This window comes from Coloeus monedula, assembly GCF_965178545.1.
Source record: "Coloeus monedula genome assembly, chromosome: Z".
NCBI lineage: Eukaryota > Metazoa > Chordata > Aves > Passeriformes > Corvidae > Coloeus > Coloeus monedula.
In genome coordinates this window covers 50,876,806-50,895,442 of record NC_138822.1, presented here as the reverse complement: position 1 = coordinate 50,895,442, position 18,637 = coordinate 50,876,806, and the positions used below count along the sequence as shown (strand labels likewise).

At 37.5% G+C, this 18,637-nt stretch overlaps 1 protein-coding gene across 1 annotated transcript in view; it reads left to right on the top strand.

The window, feature by feature from the left end:
* ADAMTS19 (ADAM metallopeptidase with thrombospondin type 1 motif 19) overlaps nt 1–18,637 on the top strand; it is a gene marked incomplete at both ends in the record, with an annotated part of 135,280 nt that overhangs the window by 105,794 nt on the left and 10,849 nt on the right. The window contains 5 exons of the mRNA XM_082301819.1: nt 1,177–1,334; nt 2,054–2,207; nt 4,967–5,102; nt 7,396–7,600; nt 9,491–9,643. Coding sequence (XP_082157945.1) covers nt 1,177–1,334; nt 2,054–2,207; nt 4,967–5,102; nt 7,396–7,600; nt 9,491–9,643 — 806 coding nt within the window. The remainder of the gene's footprint in view (nt 1–1,176; nt 1,335–2,053; nt 2,208–4,966; nt 5,103–7,395; nt 7,601–9,490; nt 9,644–18,637) is intronic.

The window sequence follows — 18,637 nt, the reverse complement described above, 5'->3', positions numbered from 1 at the left end:
CTTAATTACCGTTAACAATTGAATTTTTAAACCTAAAATACCAATTTTTAAATCTTTTAGAATCACTGGGGTTTTTTAGTACAAGACTGTTATACAGTGTTAATGGATTTTATAGTCTTAACATTTATTACACAGTGCTGCAGTGGTACACATCAGTGGTGTCTTATTCAGTTGGATTCCTGCCAGTCCGTAGGCCTGTTGCCATTGTTTCCCGTAGAAACAAAACATAACAGTATAAATATGAATAGGAGAGGACATGATTACAGGAGTGACTCACATTAACTTACAACTTTAAAAAGGGAAATTTTGGAACATGTGGAGGTTGTCTTACAACAATCTCATGCCAAACATGCAATTTCAATGAAGACAAACGTGTAAAACTTCTTGTCCAGAAGGTGACTTCAAGTATATTCTACTTCACAGGACTATTCAGAACTGATTGGAACAAAATAAAATAAAGTAAAACAAAATAAAATTACAAATCATTCACAGAAGAATCTATTCCATTTACTAATGTAAAATCCTTTGCTCTCAGTGTATGAAATACATCTTACATGGCTTGATAATGTTTTTAGATGTAAATTAGGTTAGCATGAGAAATGAGCCAAAAAGAGCAAGCTTTTACTACTTGTTAGAAGCACCCAATTACATGGTAATTGGTGTATAAAGTCTTATCACTTTCCAAGGTGCAGAAGAGGCAAGTGTAGTTATTAGGAAAGAATTTGGAGCTAGAATTTTTTCTTTTTTTTAAGTTTTAGCCTAGTTCCACAAATCTTGAAGAGTCTCATGTGAAAATTGTGTTTCCCGTGCTTTTATGGATTATAGAAATGACCACCCTAGGAATACAGAATAGTTCCCTTTGCCTTAAATTAATTCAGTGTTCAAATTTTGAATTATGTTGGAGCCTGTCAGTCTTTTTAGTCATTAAAACACTGTTGCTAACTTCAAGTAATGTTAAATGTTAAACATGGTTTTGCCAGGCATTCCCTCCAGAAGGTGTTTCTGAGGTATATACCAATTGAAGTTCATGTACAGTAGGATCCATAAATATATTTGCAATCAGAGTTAGGTGAATTTCAACTACTTTTTAAATTATCCAAACAGGAAGTGAGAGGAGAAGAAAATCACTACTGAACAGGCACCTTTTATACTGGGCTTTTTTAATATATTTTGCAGCTCTTCGGGATGCTGGAAAACAGTCAATCAATAGTGATTGGAAGATAGAGCATTCTGGAACATTCAATATTGCTGGGACCACAGTCCATTATGTTCGGAGAGGTCTCTGGGAGAAAATATCAGCCAAAGGTCCCACAACATCACCTTTACATTTACTGGTATGACAATTCGGGTTTTTTACTTGATTCCTATGATATAGAATAGTAACTAACATTTTTTCCAGACTGCTGAGGATAATGAGATATATGTAAGATATACCTACTTTTGTGTTTACATATATATCTACAAAAGTGGGAAGGGGGTGGTGGTAAGGAGAGAGAGAGGGGGAGAGAGAGAGAGAGGTCTGCTTGTAAAAAAATGCATTTAAATCCAAGAACAATCTTTATGTTGTTGAGGCAGGATTGAAGGTTTCAGCATTCCTACAAATGTCATAAAAAGCTGATGTGCCAGCTAAGGAGAGAGATTCAAATTAATTTCAGACTGTTTTAATCCTGGCTGACTATAGCACAGCATCACCATTTCAGAATTGCAATCCCCAAGTTCTCCATGGAAAAGTTGAGTTTTGATGCATTTCAGTTTAGGAGAGGAAAAGTTAATAGCCACCATAAAGAAAGAGGGAGACATGATGGGGGAGTACTTCACAATTCAAATCCTTTAAATTAAAGGAATTTTCTTAATAAAGCAAAGTATTTTTTCACATTGGCTTGATTTGGATACTCTAATTAATTTCTTCCAGCAAATCTATCAGGAGGACTGAAAGGCAATAGAGCATCAAGTCACTCTGTTGTGCTTTTCAAGATTATCTCCTTGCAGTTTGGAGTTTGTCTTCCATAGTGTCTGTGTATGTAGGAAGGCTTTCCTTATTTGTGTCTTGCAGGTGCTGCTCTTCCATGACCAAAGCTATGGTTTACACTATGAGTACACAATCCCGCTGGATCCTCTCCCTGAAAATCAGAGCTCTAAAGTACCAGAGCCCCTTTTCATGTGGACACATTCTACCTGGGAGGACTGTGATGCTGTATGTGGAGGAGGTAAAATAAGAGAAAAATGTACAAACACACACACACACACAGACGTGTATCAAAAACGCATATGTGTATACAATATGCATATATATATATATACATTGCAAATGTGTTATGCAATATGCACCTATATGTATAAACACTGTGTGTTTATATATATTTACAATTCTGATGGTCAGTGTTGTATATTTAATACTAATATCCTCATTGTGGCTTGTATGATTCCATACAATGTGGCCGTACATCAGTCTCATGCTTCCTAAATGCATTAAAAAAACTGTGATAACTGTAGGAAAAGATTCAGACTAAATATAAAAAGTAGCAAAAGATGGTAATGAAGGAGCAAAATCTAGACTAACAAGCAAATTCAGGACAGTTTCCAAGAAGAAATACAAGTGCAAGAGCTAGAACAAGAATAGAAAGTGCATTCCACTCTGTATTTGGAACTACTGAAGATAAATGATCTGTAAGAGACATTTCAAACCACAGAAAAGCTGAATCCCAGTCTCAGATCAAATAAGTACTGTTATTAACATAGGTTGAGGACGATCCAAAAACATATGGAACAAATATTACAACAGCAGATATTAGTATGCTTATGTGATATTTTTCCTATGTTTATTAACCATAAAAAATGTGATTTTGGAAGAACAAAATATGATTCTGAAAACAAATATTGGAATATGAACAGTATTGATGTAACAAAAATCTTTAAAACTGTTTTCTAGAAGATGTTATTTAAAATTATAATTACACTGGAAAAACACTTCTTATTTTTAATGAAAGCAATGTACAGTGATCTGTTCATACCTTGTGCAATTAGTCAGCCTGTGAACACTGTCCTGATTTTTGATACCTGTCTTTCGTGCTTACAATCTTGACAGTCATGGTTGCTCTGATCAACAGTTCTGAAAACTGCCATGCACGTTGTGATTGAATAGGAAAACCTGGAAATGCTTTTCTTTCTAATAACAGCAGCATAAGGAACACAGTGTTCTAGCTCCTCTGACTCTGTGAACAATCCTGGTGTCATGAAAGATTGCTGTAGTTTCCATAAACATGCTTTCTGTGGTTTGGTAAGAAAGCTTCTTCCCTAGTAGGTATTTTGTACATGGTGCTAGTAGCATCCTCTGATTCTTGAAAGTGCATTCTTGTTTACTTCTGAATTCACACTTTTACAGTTTCCTGATGGCTTTTTAGAATACTTTTAATGCAACTACCATCTGTCATTATTGCCCCAAATATTTCTGAAGTTACCTATCATCTGCAGAAATCTTAAAATGAAGTATGTCAGTAATTTATTCTACATTAATGCTTAAATAAATATTTAAATGTTTTACTCTAATGTTTATCTTTTTTTTTTCTGTCGTAACTGGCCTTCATTTTATGTTATTGTCTAAAATAGCTGAGTTATTACGAAATTCCATAGAAGGTATTCTTACTGCAAATATTCTGAAATACTACTGGAAGATTTTTCTTACTTTAGACAAAACTATTTTCTCTCTTCTTTCAGTTTCTTCCCTAAATATCAAGCAATAATGAAATTAAAATACTGCAGCTTTTACCCTAACTATTTATGCTTAAAATTTAGCATCAATATTTTGATTAATCCAAATAAATTATATTAAAACTATCAATAGTTTTGTTTAAATGCTCAAAGTATGTGTCAGGATAAAATTATTGATGAAGCCAATGTGGTTTTGTGTATGTTTATATATGTAACTGGTCTGTGACCTCCTGTGTTGCAGAAAAGTTTTCTTCATGTGGTAGAGAATACGAATACACAGAAAGAATTGTCAAACATTTCAAATGCTGTGATATGATAGATTAGTTGCATGTGCTCTCACGAACACAAGCACTGTGTAAAATGTCAGCTGTAATCACGCACATAATGTGCATTTATAACTTAACTGCTCCATCCACAGGCTCATTTTTGACCTCTGGTGAATGTTCATGCTTAAGCTTGCCCTGCTCATACACGCAGCCCCTTTGCCAGTAAACTTCCAGACAGTGTTAAAAAGTAACCATAGGAGCAAATGGTTATGAGCCTATTTTCTACTAACTGAAATCCTGAATTCAAGGATTGCTAGTTTTCTAAAATTTAGGCTCCAGTCTAATTACAAGTTTCTGCTTGTGGTCAGTATTACATTAAATTTTAATTTCTAATGCTTCAATGTTCAAGAGACACCAGGCTCCAGGCCACCCATCAGGACAAGAATTCTGTACAGAGCATGCACTGGATCTCTGCTACCATACTCAGCTTCCTAAATGATTACCCTGCAGATCAGGTCATCAGGCCTCTTTAGTTCATGAGAAATAGTGCAGGCTCCCCATTGAAGGATGCATGTGCTGATTCCCTTCATCTGAGTGCCTGCCACAATTTGTCATTTCTTTCCTCATCTTATGGAGTAATTAACAACCATACTTTTCTTTGTAACTTTCTGTAAGCTTTGCTCAGCTCTGGGGTTTCAGTGGTTGAGAAAGAAAATTATTCCAGTAAGAGTAAGGGTTTGGCCTGTAACTAGTTGCAGGAGTAAAGCAGAAGAACTCTGTTGATGGTGGTGTTCAAACACAAGGTTAGAAACTCAAAATGTTCCCTACAAACTGTAGGATTTCTTTCAAGCTCCCTGCTAGCTTTGAATTTCTTATACTGGTTTTGCAGTTATTTTAGCCAAACTGTATATGAAATAGCTGTATCTGTGTCCTTCCTTTAACAAAGTTGCATATTCTCAGTTTCCTCACATACCTGCTTCTTTTTTCACTAGGTGAAAGAAAGACAACAGTCTCTTGCACAAAGATTATGAACAAGAATATCAGTCTTGTGGACAACAAGAAGTGCAAATATTTAACAAAACCTGAACCACAGATCCGCAAGTGCAATGAACAGCCCTGCCAGACCAGGTAATAGTAATTTGGTTAAATTAAACTGTAATATCTAGATGTAAAAATCTCAAAGTGGACTGCTTCTGGCAATGAATGTGCAGTTAATACATTCATCCAAAATGTTATCATGCAAAATGTAGGGAAAACAGAAACACTGGAAGTTGTTTCTCCTGAGTTGTAATGAAAGAGAGTCCTTAAGCACCATGCCTAAATCAGTTCTTATTCAATAAAGTGATTCATTACTTTCCTCAGAAACTGTTCTGACAGACTGACCTGTGCTACAAAACTGAAATTTAAATGCTGTTTATATAAAGATGTATAAGGGATTTAATCCCAAGCTCTTAATTAATGATATACTTTAGTGGGGTTTTTTTCAATCAAGGCTCTGCTTCTTAAAAGCTCTTGTTAAACTCTGGGTACACTAAATAGTAAATAAATAAATAAATAAATGCTGTTAATCACTGTTTCTACATTTATGCAACTTGAAGTATAGAGAACCTGCCCCTTGCTCCTCTCCTCCCTCTCACCCTTGTATGTGGATCAATAAATAGGCTGAACTAGACTCTGATGGCTGAACACTGGAAGAGGCAGGAGGCAGCACCGTGTGCAGCCCGTGCCAGGCAAAGCCCACCACCCACTGGTGTCCCTGCAGCTGAACTGGCAGCCTGCTCCTTGCGCTGCCTGACCAGGACAGCACAGTGGCCCATTTCAGAGAGGTTCCATTTGGTAGCTAAGAATTATGACTTGAGGAAGTCCTCAAGAATCGCATGGACTTGTTTAAAGCATGTTAGAGCAAGTCCACACCTTTCAGGGAGGGGAGACCAGCTAGCAAGAGCTGGCTAGCACCTCCAGGAGTAAGCACTGGGACCAGTCTACTGCAGTCATCTGGAGGACAGGTAGATGGCATTTTTAAACAACACAATCCAAGATAAATTAAATGCAAATACTGTTGAAGAAAGTATGTAAAGTGAACTAGAAGACACAGCTTTCTTGGAAAGGATGCACTGAAATTGGTAAAATGCAAAGTGGGATACATTTTAAGTAAGACAAAACCACTTACGTTTGTACTTTCCCAAACTAGGGCATTACCCTTTGAAGGGATTATTTATATTTCATTACATGCATATTTGAAAACACCTTTGTTTTATTTTATTAACATTACTGTTCACTTAATGGATAGAAATGGAATAATCTAGTCTTTTTCTGAGGCATTGTCTACCATAAATTTTCAACATTCTGTGTTTTTTCCAGCTTCTTAAGTGAAAAATTTAAAATGTTGCTAATTGAAACTCAGAGATGCTGTGCTGAGAAATGTAGAAAGATTTAATGATCCTTAATGATCCAGTTTTTAATACACTGTAAGTGATCATTACAAAAAATTATTAGCTTTCAACAGAAATGTTACTGAAGCATACACTTGCATAACTACTTATTTGCTATTGGCATTTGAAGAAATACCTTAAAGTCTACTTCATTATCTTGACAGGCTATGATTTTAAAATTATATATATGGACTGATAACAAAAAACCCCTTAGTTAAATGTTCTATTTTCTTGCTACAAATGCATGACAGAAGGTTGAAACAAATTTATTAAATCTCAGTTTCTTAAGAACTCTCCTTGCAAACTAAGTTTCCTTGAATATGCTTGTGTACTGCATCAGGAGCAGAACTGTTTGATTTTTAAGGGCACATGGCCATAATCTGGATCTACAGACCATCTGGGGAAAATTATGTTCTAGAACAACTGCTCTCCAGGTATGTGGGCTTTGCCAACTGCATCAGCCTTCCTTGCTGCTGTGATTTAAACCATGCACCCTGAGTTAGGCCTGACTCTGAAGAACATGAAGAATTGTGGGCTTTTGTGCTTTCTCCAGAGCAATGAGTCTTTCACACTTGAGTGATTCTTTCTTGCAACAGAGTATTTTCAAGGAATGCTGAACTTTACATGCATGGCATACGCTTGACATAGACATATAGAGAAAAACAAGCAGGCTGATCAAGGATCTGTCATCTTTAAAATGTATATATATTTTGAAAGTTTTCTGATTGGAATTATAATTAGAGGAAAGTTCTTTGAAAACATAGGGGTAGTGGACTGCAGAAAGAATTTATATGTACATTAATACCATATTTAAGGAAATATATGTTAGATTAATAAATACTTCATTAGCAAAAGGACAGTAAGAGGAGGCTGAAAATATGCAAGTGTGTCTTGGGTGTATACAGTGGTGAGCAAAGAGAACCAGATAATGTGATGGTATTTTTCCCTTCCTGATTGCTTATTACTGCATTGCCTGTGTTTCTTCGCAGATGGATGATGACAGAATGGACACCATGTTCAAGGACATGTGGGAAAGGAACCCAGAACAGACAAGTAGCCTGCACACAGCAGCTCAGAAATGGGACCCTGATCAGAGCTAGGGAGAGGGATTGTCTGGGGCCAAAGCCTGCTTCTGCACAGCGCTGTGAAGGCCAGGACTGCATGACTGTGTGGGAGGCGGGAGTCTGGTCGGAGGTGCTGCATTTATTTATACAAATACTCCATAGTAGTTATTTGTGCCTTAGTATTTTTTGGAAATAAGGTTTTTTTCAGCATCAAGTGGCACAGCTCAGCCTAATGATTTTCACGGTCCTCATGCAACGATTTGGCAAAGGGTTCAGGGACTAGGAAAACCAGCTGTGTAGAACTACTACATTTTACCTAGTTAATGTCGTGGAACAGTTTCTTCTGGCCAGTTCTCAAGCACGTATAATCAAGTATGTCCTGACTGTAGTAGTGGGTAACTAGGGGCAAATAGAATTAAGGCACCACTTACAAGCTACAAGACCTTGGGCTCAGAGTGGGAACATCTGGGATGTACTTTCGTACCAAGGGATGTTGATCAGCTGATGGTTGATGCCATCCTGCTTCAGAGAGGCTTTGAGGGGAGCTTCTGGCAAAGAAAGACATTTTCTTCCCTTCCTCTTTCTTCTCTGCTCTTTCTCCAAAGCAACAGCAATAGGCAAATGGGCTTGCAAATAACACGATTTCACATATGTTGCATCCTGAAGGATTGCTGCAAAATGTAGTTGTTCAAAAAGCTTTATTAATTTAAGGTCTTTAAATGTGCTTGTCCATTTGGCTTTCTTCATCTTTGATTTCTTCTCAAATTAACTGACCATGCAGGAAGAAGAGTGTTGTTCTCACTGCCATCTGGTGATGATGATGAAAGGGTTATTTGGAACTTCTTCATTGGAAGAATAAAGGCAATTCTGATTGCCTCCCGTACTAGAAGCTGTGCTATGGATCCCTCTGTGATCAAAATACAAATAGCAGCTTCTGAATGTGGGTGCAATCCCTTCTTTGGATTGCTCTACTCAGCAGAACCCCTTGATCCTCAACCAAGAAAGAGCTAACAAATAAGGAATGTTTTCAAGATGAAAAACAGATGCTAAGGTAGAGATAGGAGATGTAAATAGCAGCACTTTCTGGTGTGGTACACAGTTTTATAATGCGAGGGCTGGTTGTGAGAAGAAAGGCATCCATTTACAGAGGTGAGAAAAAGAAATACCCGGATTGTTTAGTCAGTTTGTTTTACTTCAGAGATGAGAAATGAGTGAGCATGTTTTTGTTGGAAGCAATAAATATTTTTTGAAGAACGAGGTATTTCCCATGGCCATTCCTACTACCACCATTATGTAGGAAGCTAGCCATTACTGCTTCCTGCGGTTATAATCGGCTTGGCAAAGGAGAGTTTTGAACTGCAAGCAGTGGGATGATCAAAAGCAGTGATAATGTTTTGAGAAGGAAATGGCATCATTTTTGGCAGTTTAACTGGGAATGATGGAAAAACCCCATAGATTAGGACCTTCTGAGCAACTTGAAGAGAGTTTTCACATGCTGTCTATATAGACAATTTTCAAGTTCAGTTTGTATTCTTGCATAGCTTTGGAATATTTACTTTTCCATTCTACATTTTTCCCCCTCCCAAAAAAGGCCTGTTGGACACTAACAGAGCTTTTCTGAAGTTGCTTCATATTTTATTCCTATGAATATTATTTTGATTTTCTATCATTGTATTTCTTTTCATTTGAAGAAGAAAGATTGTCTAATATTTTTACTATAACATTTTGCATCCATTTAATAATAACTTTTCAGATATTTTCTTATTTTAAAGCCTATTTTTTCCTTAAGTTTTGATCTAATTTTAGGTAAAAATGAATCGATTATCATTCTGTCCCATAAGGATTTTTTGTTCAGTTTTTATTTTTTAATATAGCTGGTGTTGATGCAATTGAAGGTTGGCAGTCAGTAGATCAGTGAAGCTGTGAAATATTTATGTTGGCCTAGCAGAAGTCATATAGAAGGGGATGAAATGGGGTAAGTGAATTTTGTAGAAATCTGAAAAACATTTTTTTCCAACAGTGCTCTGTAAAGTGTGGTAAGGGAGTACGGCATCGGACTGTGAGGTGCACCAATCCACGCAAGAAATGTGTTTTGTCCACAAGACCTAAAGAAGCGGAGGACTGTGAGGACTATTCCAAATGCTACGTCTGGAGAATGGGAGACTGGTCTAAGGTGAGTAATCCTTGATACCAGTGCCCCCCAGCATAATACATTTCACAAGTTGAGTTCTTAATAAGAATTACTCTTATCAAAAGTGTACAAATGTCCCAGCTGAGGAAACAATAAGGCTATAGACAAAAAAACCCCAACCCTAAACTGGTAGTCACAGTGAGCCTACAGAATAAATAAAAATCAGGAATATGAAATAAGTGTGAGATAAATCTTCAATATAATTCAAATCTGTATGAATTTACTGTTGTCAGTAGGCAGGCAAGCAACTTCAGAAACTGCAATTAACTCCAACCTTACAGTTTACATATTTTTTTAATTTGTGTTTGCACATTTTATTTGTATTTCCAATAAAGTACACCCTCCAGCCTTATACAGGAGAGCCTTTAGCCTATTAAATTTCCACATAAACCATTTAGCATCTAGGAAGCATCTAATACTGTTATTCTGTTATTATTCTTTTATTACTGTGGATACTCAACATAGCTGTCATTACATTATTTCCTTGGCATATGGGTTTTGATTTTAGTGAGGTGGATAAGCATAGGACAAACAGTAACAAATTATATTGGTTAGATCTATGCTTGACCATGAATATCTGATACAGTTTTGGAATATCCAAAACATGCTGAAATTCTGAAATTGAATGTTGTCAAGGTTTTCTCTTGCTGTGTCACAGACTACACTTTAGCAGAAATATTGTAATCTCTTTTTATTTCCTTTGCTTCTCTTCATAACTTTGCACACAACATTTTTACTTTCAGCACCTATCATTATTGCAGCATTTTTTAAACTTGCTTGTATGGAGAAGTATTTAATGTATTTTTAGTTGTCTTTCATGTGATGTAGGAGCTGGAAACAAGGACTAAAGCCAGCAGTGTATGACTAGCCAGCCTTCCAAGAATTAGCTGCAAGTACTTCATGAGTAACTAGCTACTTCAAAAGCACATAGTATAACCATTAATTTTTTTAAACAACAGAAGCAACTAACTTTCAGTAGCAGTATTACTTTTACAAGAAGATACATTTGGCAATAAAGTTTAGTATTTCCATTTCTCTACCACATAACTATGGTTAAAACCTGCCTCATTTAGCACTAGCACCGGTAGGAAGTAAGCCATGGAGAAATGACCATCTGCTTTCTTAATTGAAGCAGTCATTCAAATTGGGGTTGCTGAGGCTATGTGGGGATGCTCAGACAGTTACACTGTGTTCCCAGTGCCCTCTGGAGAGAACTTTATTCTCTAATTCAGTACTTTTCACAAACATCCATGTCATAGATGAGTGTACAAAAAACTTACTGACAATCTTGTATTTTCTGCTCTCCTCCTAGAGTCAAAGCTGTAACACTCTCACCTAAATTGTACTTTGAACTTCACAATTAGGACATGAGGAATTATGGAATTGGCAAAATCTTTTGAACAGTTAACATACAGTCTGACTGTGACTTTTACAGCAGAGGTTTTCCAAGATTTATACTAAAAAATAGATACTTTGATTTCTCTACAGAGACACAAGTTCAATTTAAAATATACTTGGATTTGTATTTCTTTTCTCTGTTACTCTTCTATTCTACTGAAGGAGTACATAGCAACATGAAGTCATGGCATACATGTTAAAATGTCTGCAATGGTGAAAACAAATTAAAAGCTCAGATAAATGTTAATCTTTGTTCACTGTTTGTTTCTAACCCAGAGGTTCAGTGCAGCCTTCTGTGTTCACTGTTTTTACTCTTTAGGATTGTTCTTGACATTGACAGAAGTCTGTTCCTTTGAGCAGAGCCAAGTTCTCCTTAGCTAATGCCAAGATTTGACTTGAAAAATTTAAATGACGCTTCTCACACATTGAAACAAGAGGCTTAATGTGATCTTTACTCTCTTTGCTGTTTCCCTTGAACTCCTAAGACATAATTTAAAATGAAGCTTAAATTAAAGTATTATTGAGAAGACAACATTATTAATAATTATGAAGTGCTGTAATGGTGTTAATTTGTTTTATTGGTATAGTTACATAGAGATCAAATAGTTTTTAAGCTCTATGTTTCAACAATACCAAGATCAAAGAAAATTTGACCAAAAGTCCATGCTCCAACAGATCAATAAACACAATAATCCTTCTAAAACTCAAACTTAATCTAAAAGAAGTCTTCTGCCTGTGTGCAACATTTCAGTCTGTAATGGCATTTGAGTCAGTACAGTGAGTCAATATGCTAAATATCTCTGCTCTTAACATCACTTGGGCCCTGTGCCCACCTTTGTGAGGAATATGATTATGATGAGAAAGAAAAGAATAAAAGCTCAAACTGAGCTTCTGGAGCTAGTACCTAGCAACATTATCAATGACAATGTATTTTCCCAGCGAATGCCATCCATGGAATATCCTACCTAACAATGTGAGCGTAACCTTCAAATGAGGACTGCTCAGAGATCATAGCTATTCTGGCACCAGGTAGGGCAAGATGTTGTTAGCACCATTGTCCCTTGCTAAGCTGCCCACTGGCTACCCATTTCAAAGCCATACGAGGACAGGATCATGCTCAGAGGCATTCATCAGCTAAGTATAAACAAATACTCCGAGGAGAGGTGAAATGAAAAGGAGATGAATTGCATGTTTACACATCTGCACAGTTTACTACAGAACATATCATTGTAGAAGTCATTCTCCAAAAAACACTTAAATTTCAGCAGCATAGGGTGCTCAAAAGGCATGTTTAAGGTACTTTACTTTATGTAGGAAACTATATTTTTTTCTGCTACTATCTAGACTCTTCAGAACATTGTCAGAATAAATGAAGCATGAGAAGCAGGATGAATTTTGGAAGAGAATAATTTAGAAAAGTGGGTATTGAAAATGGTATTTGAAAACCTACATTTGATATGGTACTCTATCATTCAGCAAGGAAAAATAGGATCAAAAGACTGGGCAACAAACTAGAATTTAGGCGCAGCAATTTGTAAGATGAAGAGATATATATAGTATGTGTGTATAGGAGACCAGAGAGGATAATGTGGCATAAGTTGTAAAAGGATTGGAAAAAGGATGCATTCTGTAAAAACTAAAGATGGAGCAGCAGCAGAATTTTGAAGTAGTATCTGTGTGTTAGACCAGAGATGCTGAGGAGTCAAATAGAACATCTGGGGTAGTGATCCCCATGGTTGGGATGCAGTTCACTTTGTCTCTAGCCTGAAGAAGCAGAAATGTGAAGCAAAGGTTAGTCTCCTACTCTTTTTTTCCACTGAGTCTGAAAGGGCATCTGAAGCAACTGCTCAGTTTTTACACCAATGAATCCCAGAATTCATGGCCTATTCCAAATTATTTATTTCAGACAGTACATGCAGTACTCCCTAGAAAGTGTGTAGATGGAGGAAGTCAAGTCTCCTGCTGTTAGCAGGAGACAGAATCAGAGTGATCTACTAAATGAGTGCTACAGAAAGCAGATGTCAGTGATAAGGATTGTTTGTCTTCTGCCCCAATCAGAGAACATGTGTAAACAGAGAGAAGGTAAAAACCCACAAACTTCTTTTGCCAACTATTCAAGAGCATGGGGCATTCAACCTTTAAATTGTGTGCTTAAATATTTAAACAACCTCTAAATTCCCATGGCAAACAAACTCAACTGATTTAATCTCCTCCAATTAAAAAAAAAAAGGATGATATTAATGTTATAATTTTACTGACAAGGGAATTAGTCTTGGTTTCTTTCCTTGTATCCCCATCCAAAATCATTAAGGTCGTTTAGATTCTTGGAATGGAATAGTGCTGGCCATGAGTCAAAATATAACACTATCAGTAGATTTATGGACAAAGAAATCACATTATGTGAAATAATATACATTAAAATAATACTGTCATCACGTCAATAACTTTCATATTGACTTACATATCATTAATTTGCAGCAAATGAAGTATGTCTTTGTTTCAGAAGTGAAGCATGAGCAAATAATATGGAAGATGTCAATATCATTAAATGAGATTGGGAAATTTTGTACATTTCTAACCAGTCCTGTAATATTAACATCTTCTGTTTCAGATAAAGTTTTTTTTTAGATCAATATGCTGTAGTATTTTGGCTGGAATAAATATAGTGTCATGTTAGTTTCTAGAGAAACAGAATGAGACTACCCTTAATGATAGAAGAAACCACTAATAAGACTGGAAAGCATTTTAAAAGTAGGTATCACCCATTTTGCACACACAAAAAATCACACATAAATGGGAAACTCTAGCGTCTGTATCACACCTAGATCTGCTAAGATGTCTTTGTTGGTTTTCTGCTACAAGTGTCTTTAGGTTAAGAAAGTTTTGGGGAATACCAAATTGGAATCTAAAGGTAATTATGAGTGAGTGTTGTGTTGTCTCTCAAGCTGCATTATCTGTAAATGTGGTTATATTAGAAAATAATTAAGTTGTAGTACATCTTAATAGTTCACATCTGGATTGAACCTTCCTAGGCCTCAGAGAAAATCAAATAATGAAGAAACAAGAACAAAAGAAACTAACAGCTGCTCCTGAAAGATGCTTGCAATCTTACTTGATATGGTAATGGGAGAACTATACAATCAAATAAATAATGAAAAGGAAAAGAAAGAAAAAAAATTTTAAGTCCACCTCATAATATATACTCTATTTTTCCCTGTATGTCCTAGGGGAAGGTCTTAAGCAGAAGTTACCACTTTTATACATTACTTTTTAACTTTTTCATCAAGAAGTGAACAAGTTTGTTCCCAAAATGACCTTCACATGGAGTATAAGAGATGGTATGGTGCAAAAAGAAGGGTGCATGTGCGGAAAACCAACCCTCGTAGCTAGAGGAGGATGCCTGGAAGATGGCAGCACGTAGTGGAGGCAAATGCAGCCCCGTGCTTAAATGTGTCTGTACAACCACGGTCTCGCCACACAATGTACAACATGCTGCACAGTGCCACCTGAAGAAGCAGTACGGGGAAAGAGGAGATTCACTCCACTGTTGGGAGACACTGTTGTGTCTCTGACACTGACAGAGAAAGAAAAGGGTAATATTGATGCATTCAGCAATTGAACAAAATTGTTTCGGACTCTGATGATATTAAAAAGTGGTTTCCAGGGAAGCAGGCTGAGATGTCTTCTGTAGAGACACAAATCAGTAGTGAAAAGATTGACTTCGAAGTCACCTTCATAAACCTGAACAGTTAGAGAAAACCTAGGAAATTCCAAAAGAAAAGGAGGTCTGAAATATACTTGAACAAGGTAGGGTTTTTCTACTCCCTGGTATTGGAAGTAAAATGATAAAATGGTGCTAAAATAGATAATTGATAACATTATAAATAAATTTTGTTTTCTTCTACTTATGCCCAGCAATATTTCAAAACTAAATATTGTTAATATTAGTATGCAGTTATTGACTTTGAACCTTTAGGCAGCTCTATAAATCTTCTGTGTGCTCCGTCTTGCCAGATTTTCTGTGGTTCTACCTACAGACTGAAACCTTTGCTATAAGCAAAGCAGTGGAGCTGCTATTTCCTGTACCAGCTTTTGGCACTCTTTGAAATTGACAAGAGTGATTGACTGGGTTTAGTGATCCCTTGGAAGGCCAGGCGAAGGAGACAAGCTGTGTTGTGCAGCTACAAATAGAGAAGTTACGGAGAGCAGTGTTGGCAGCTTCCCATCACCTCCTTTGCCACTGCTAATGTCTTCCAAGCCATTCTAGTGCAGGCTATACCCAAGCAGATACAAATTCCAAACTTTTCTGCTTGTTTTACAGTGCTAGGCCATGCATTACTGTTTTAGGGGATTTAATTTATGCATATAAACATAGATGTAAGTGAAGAAAGCCATTCTTGGGAATTGCTGAAGAGAAGAAATGTCCTATGTCTGCTATGTACTTTCCCAGAAATGCCTACCAATTTTTTTTGAGGGTGCGGAGATCTTTGAACAGTGGATCTTCTGGAAGGCTGATGTGTATTTTAAGCAGGTAGATAAATGGTCTGGTGCTGAGACTCAGTGCATTAGGGGTTCTTTTGCCTGCTGTATCTCCATTTTTAAGGTAATCTCTCTCTTTCCAAATACCTTCCTCAGTATCTCTGACTATCATCTGCCAACGCATAACTCTTATAGCTGGTTCACTTGGTTTCTGTTAAAATTTATGTAATCCATTCTTTTTGGTGGGACCTAGCTGATTTTTGTTAGTTGGAAATTCTTTTCTTTCATGTTTCCATTTTCCTATATTTCATGCAGCTAAAGAAAATATTGCCTCAGGTTTTCATTTTTGTGATAAACTTGATCTTCTATGAAATTCTTATTCTGTCTCAAAAGTATTTATTGTTTGGTTTTTGTTGTTTTGTTTTAACCTGTGTGATTGTCACTTTTTTGCTGTTTTCTGGTAACTTATGACTAGTGAAAAGATGAAAACACTTTAAAAACATAAGAAATAACCGAATCTTGAAAATTTCTTTTGAAATAATTGTTTCAGAGGCTGTCTTCAGCACAGCAACCATGAAATGATAGAGTTTTCAGTTTTCAAAGCAGTAAGGAGAGGAGGCAACAGAACTGCCATCTTGTACTTCCAGAGGGCAGACTTTGGCCTGTTTAGAAGACTGATGGACTGAGTCCCTTGAGAGGCAGTCCTGAATGGCAAAGGAGTCCAGAAAGGCTAAACATTCTTCAAGAAAGAAATCTTAAAGATTCCAGAGTTGTCTGTCCCTATGTGATGAAAGACGAGCTAATTGTCTGAACAGAGAGCTTTGGCTGTAACTTGGGGGGGAAAAAAGAGTTTGTGACCTTTGTAAGAAGGGGCAGGCAACTCAGGAGCACTACGAAAATGTTGTGAGGTTATGCAGGAAGATTAGAAGGGTCAAGGCCCAGCTAGAATTTAATCGTCCTACTACCATAAAGAACAAAAAATGCTTCAATAAACACATGTCCAACAAAAAAGGAGGGCTAAGGAGAATCTCCATCCTTTATTGGATGCAGAGGGAAACATAATGACAAAGGATGAAGAAAAGGCTGCTTCATACTTTCTTCACCTCAATCTTTAATACTAAATTCTGAGCTGAAAGACAGGAATGGGAAATGGAACCAAACCCTCATAATGGAAAAGAAAAATGGTCAGTGACCTGCTCCATCACTTAGAAGCTGACAAGTCTGTGAGGGTGGATGGGATCCACATGAGGGTACTGAGGAAGCTGGAAGGAGGATCCAGGGAACTACAGGCCTGTCAGCTTGACCTCAGTGCTGGGGAAGGTCAGGAGCAGATCATCCTGAGTGTCATCATATGGCATGTACTGAACCTGCATGATCAGGCCCAGTCAGCATATGGGTTTATTAAAAGCAGTTCTTGACTAACCTGATCTCCTTCTAAGACAGGGTTATCCACCTAGTGGATGAGGGAAAGACTGTGGATGTTGTCTACCTGGGCCTTAGTAAAGCCTTTGACACTGTCTCCCTCAGCATTCTTCTGGAAAAGCTGGCAGCCCATGGCTTGGACAGGCTCACTCTTTGCTGTTAAGAACTGTCTGTATGGCTGGACCCAGAGAGGAGTGGTGAATGGAGTTACATCCAGCTGGCAATTGGCCACTATGAGGTATTCCCTGGGGTTTACTATAGGGCGTGTTTAACATTTTTATTGATGATCTGGACAGGGGAATCAAGTGCACCCTCAGTAAGTGCACAGACAACACCAAGTTGCATGAGAATGTTGACTTGCTGAGGGTAGGAAAGCTGTGCAGAGGGATAAAGACAGGCTGAATTGATGGGCTGAGGCCAGTGGTAAGATATTCTACGAAGCCAAATGGTGGATTGTGTACTTGGATCACCACAACCACAGGCAGTGCTACAGGCTGGGGGCAGAGTGGCTGGACAGCTGCCTGGCAGAGAAGGATGGGGCTGATGGTTAGCAGTGACTGAACATGAGCCAGCTGTGCCAAGATGGCCAAGAAAGCCAATGGTAGCCTGGCCTACATCAGCAGTAGTGTGGCCAGCAGGACCTGGGCAGCAGTCGTCCCCCTGTACTCGGCACTGGTGAGGCTGTTCAGTTGTGGGCCCCTTACTGTAAGAAAGACATTGAAGTGTTGGAGCGTGTCTAGAGAAGGGCAACAGAAGATGATGAAGGGTCTAGAGTACAAGTCCTGTGAAGGGTGGCTGAGGGAGCTCGGGCTGTTTGGCCTGGAGAAAAGGAGGCTCAGGGTAGACTTTCTCTCTCTCTACAACTGCCTGAAAGGTAGGTGTAGTGAGGTGGGAGCTGGTCTCCTCTCCTGGGTAACAAGTGATGCAATGAGAGGAAATGGCCTCCAGTTGAGCCAGCAGAGGCTTAGACTGAATATTAGGAAAAAGTTCCTCATCAAAAGGATTAGGACAGACTGCCTAGGCAGACAGTGGAGTTACCATCCCTAGAGGTATTGAAAGACATGTAGTTGTGTTAGTTACAGACATGGTTTAGTGATGGACTTGGGAGTGCCGAGTTAATGGTTTGACTCAATGATCTTAGAGGTCTTTTCCAGCTTATCTGATTCTATGATTTTATTCTTGTATTTCAGCTAAATAGAAGTTCTAAGGGTTCTGATTCCTTGTAAACTTGGTTTGGTTTTTTTAATACCTTTCATAGCCATTTAGGTGAGGCACCTGCTATCATTTCAGGTCTTCATTATTTAAAATTTGGTAGATAAAGTGACTGGAAGTAAATTTATTATCAGAAAAGAGCTCTTTCATTTATTCAATCTACTGGAAAAACTTGAAAGTGCTACATAGTTTGATGATATTTAAAGGCCAGTGCTTAATTCTATGTTGTACAAAACAGCTTTTTGACATGTGTTTCTTTGATTTCTGAAAAGTAAATAGGTAAAATAGAAAATTTTAAAAGAAAGGATTTTCTTGGAGGTTTCATTTTCCCTCCTTTGAAATTTCCTTTATGTCCTTAGTGGGTTCTATGACCTGTCTTTTCATTAGAAATACCATAAGTCTGTAATTACTTCTTTGTGCTGTTGAGCTATGCTTTTCCCTGCAAGGTTTTCTACTGAGCATCAG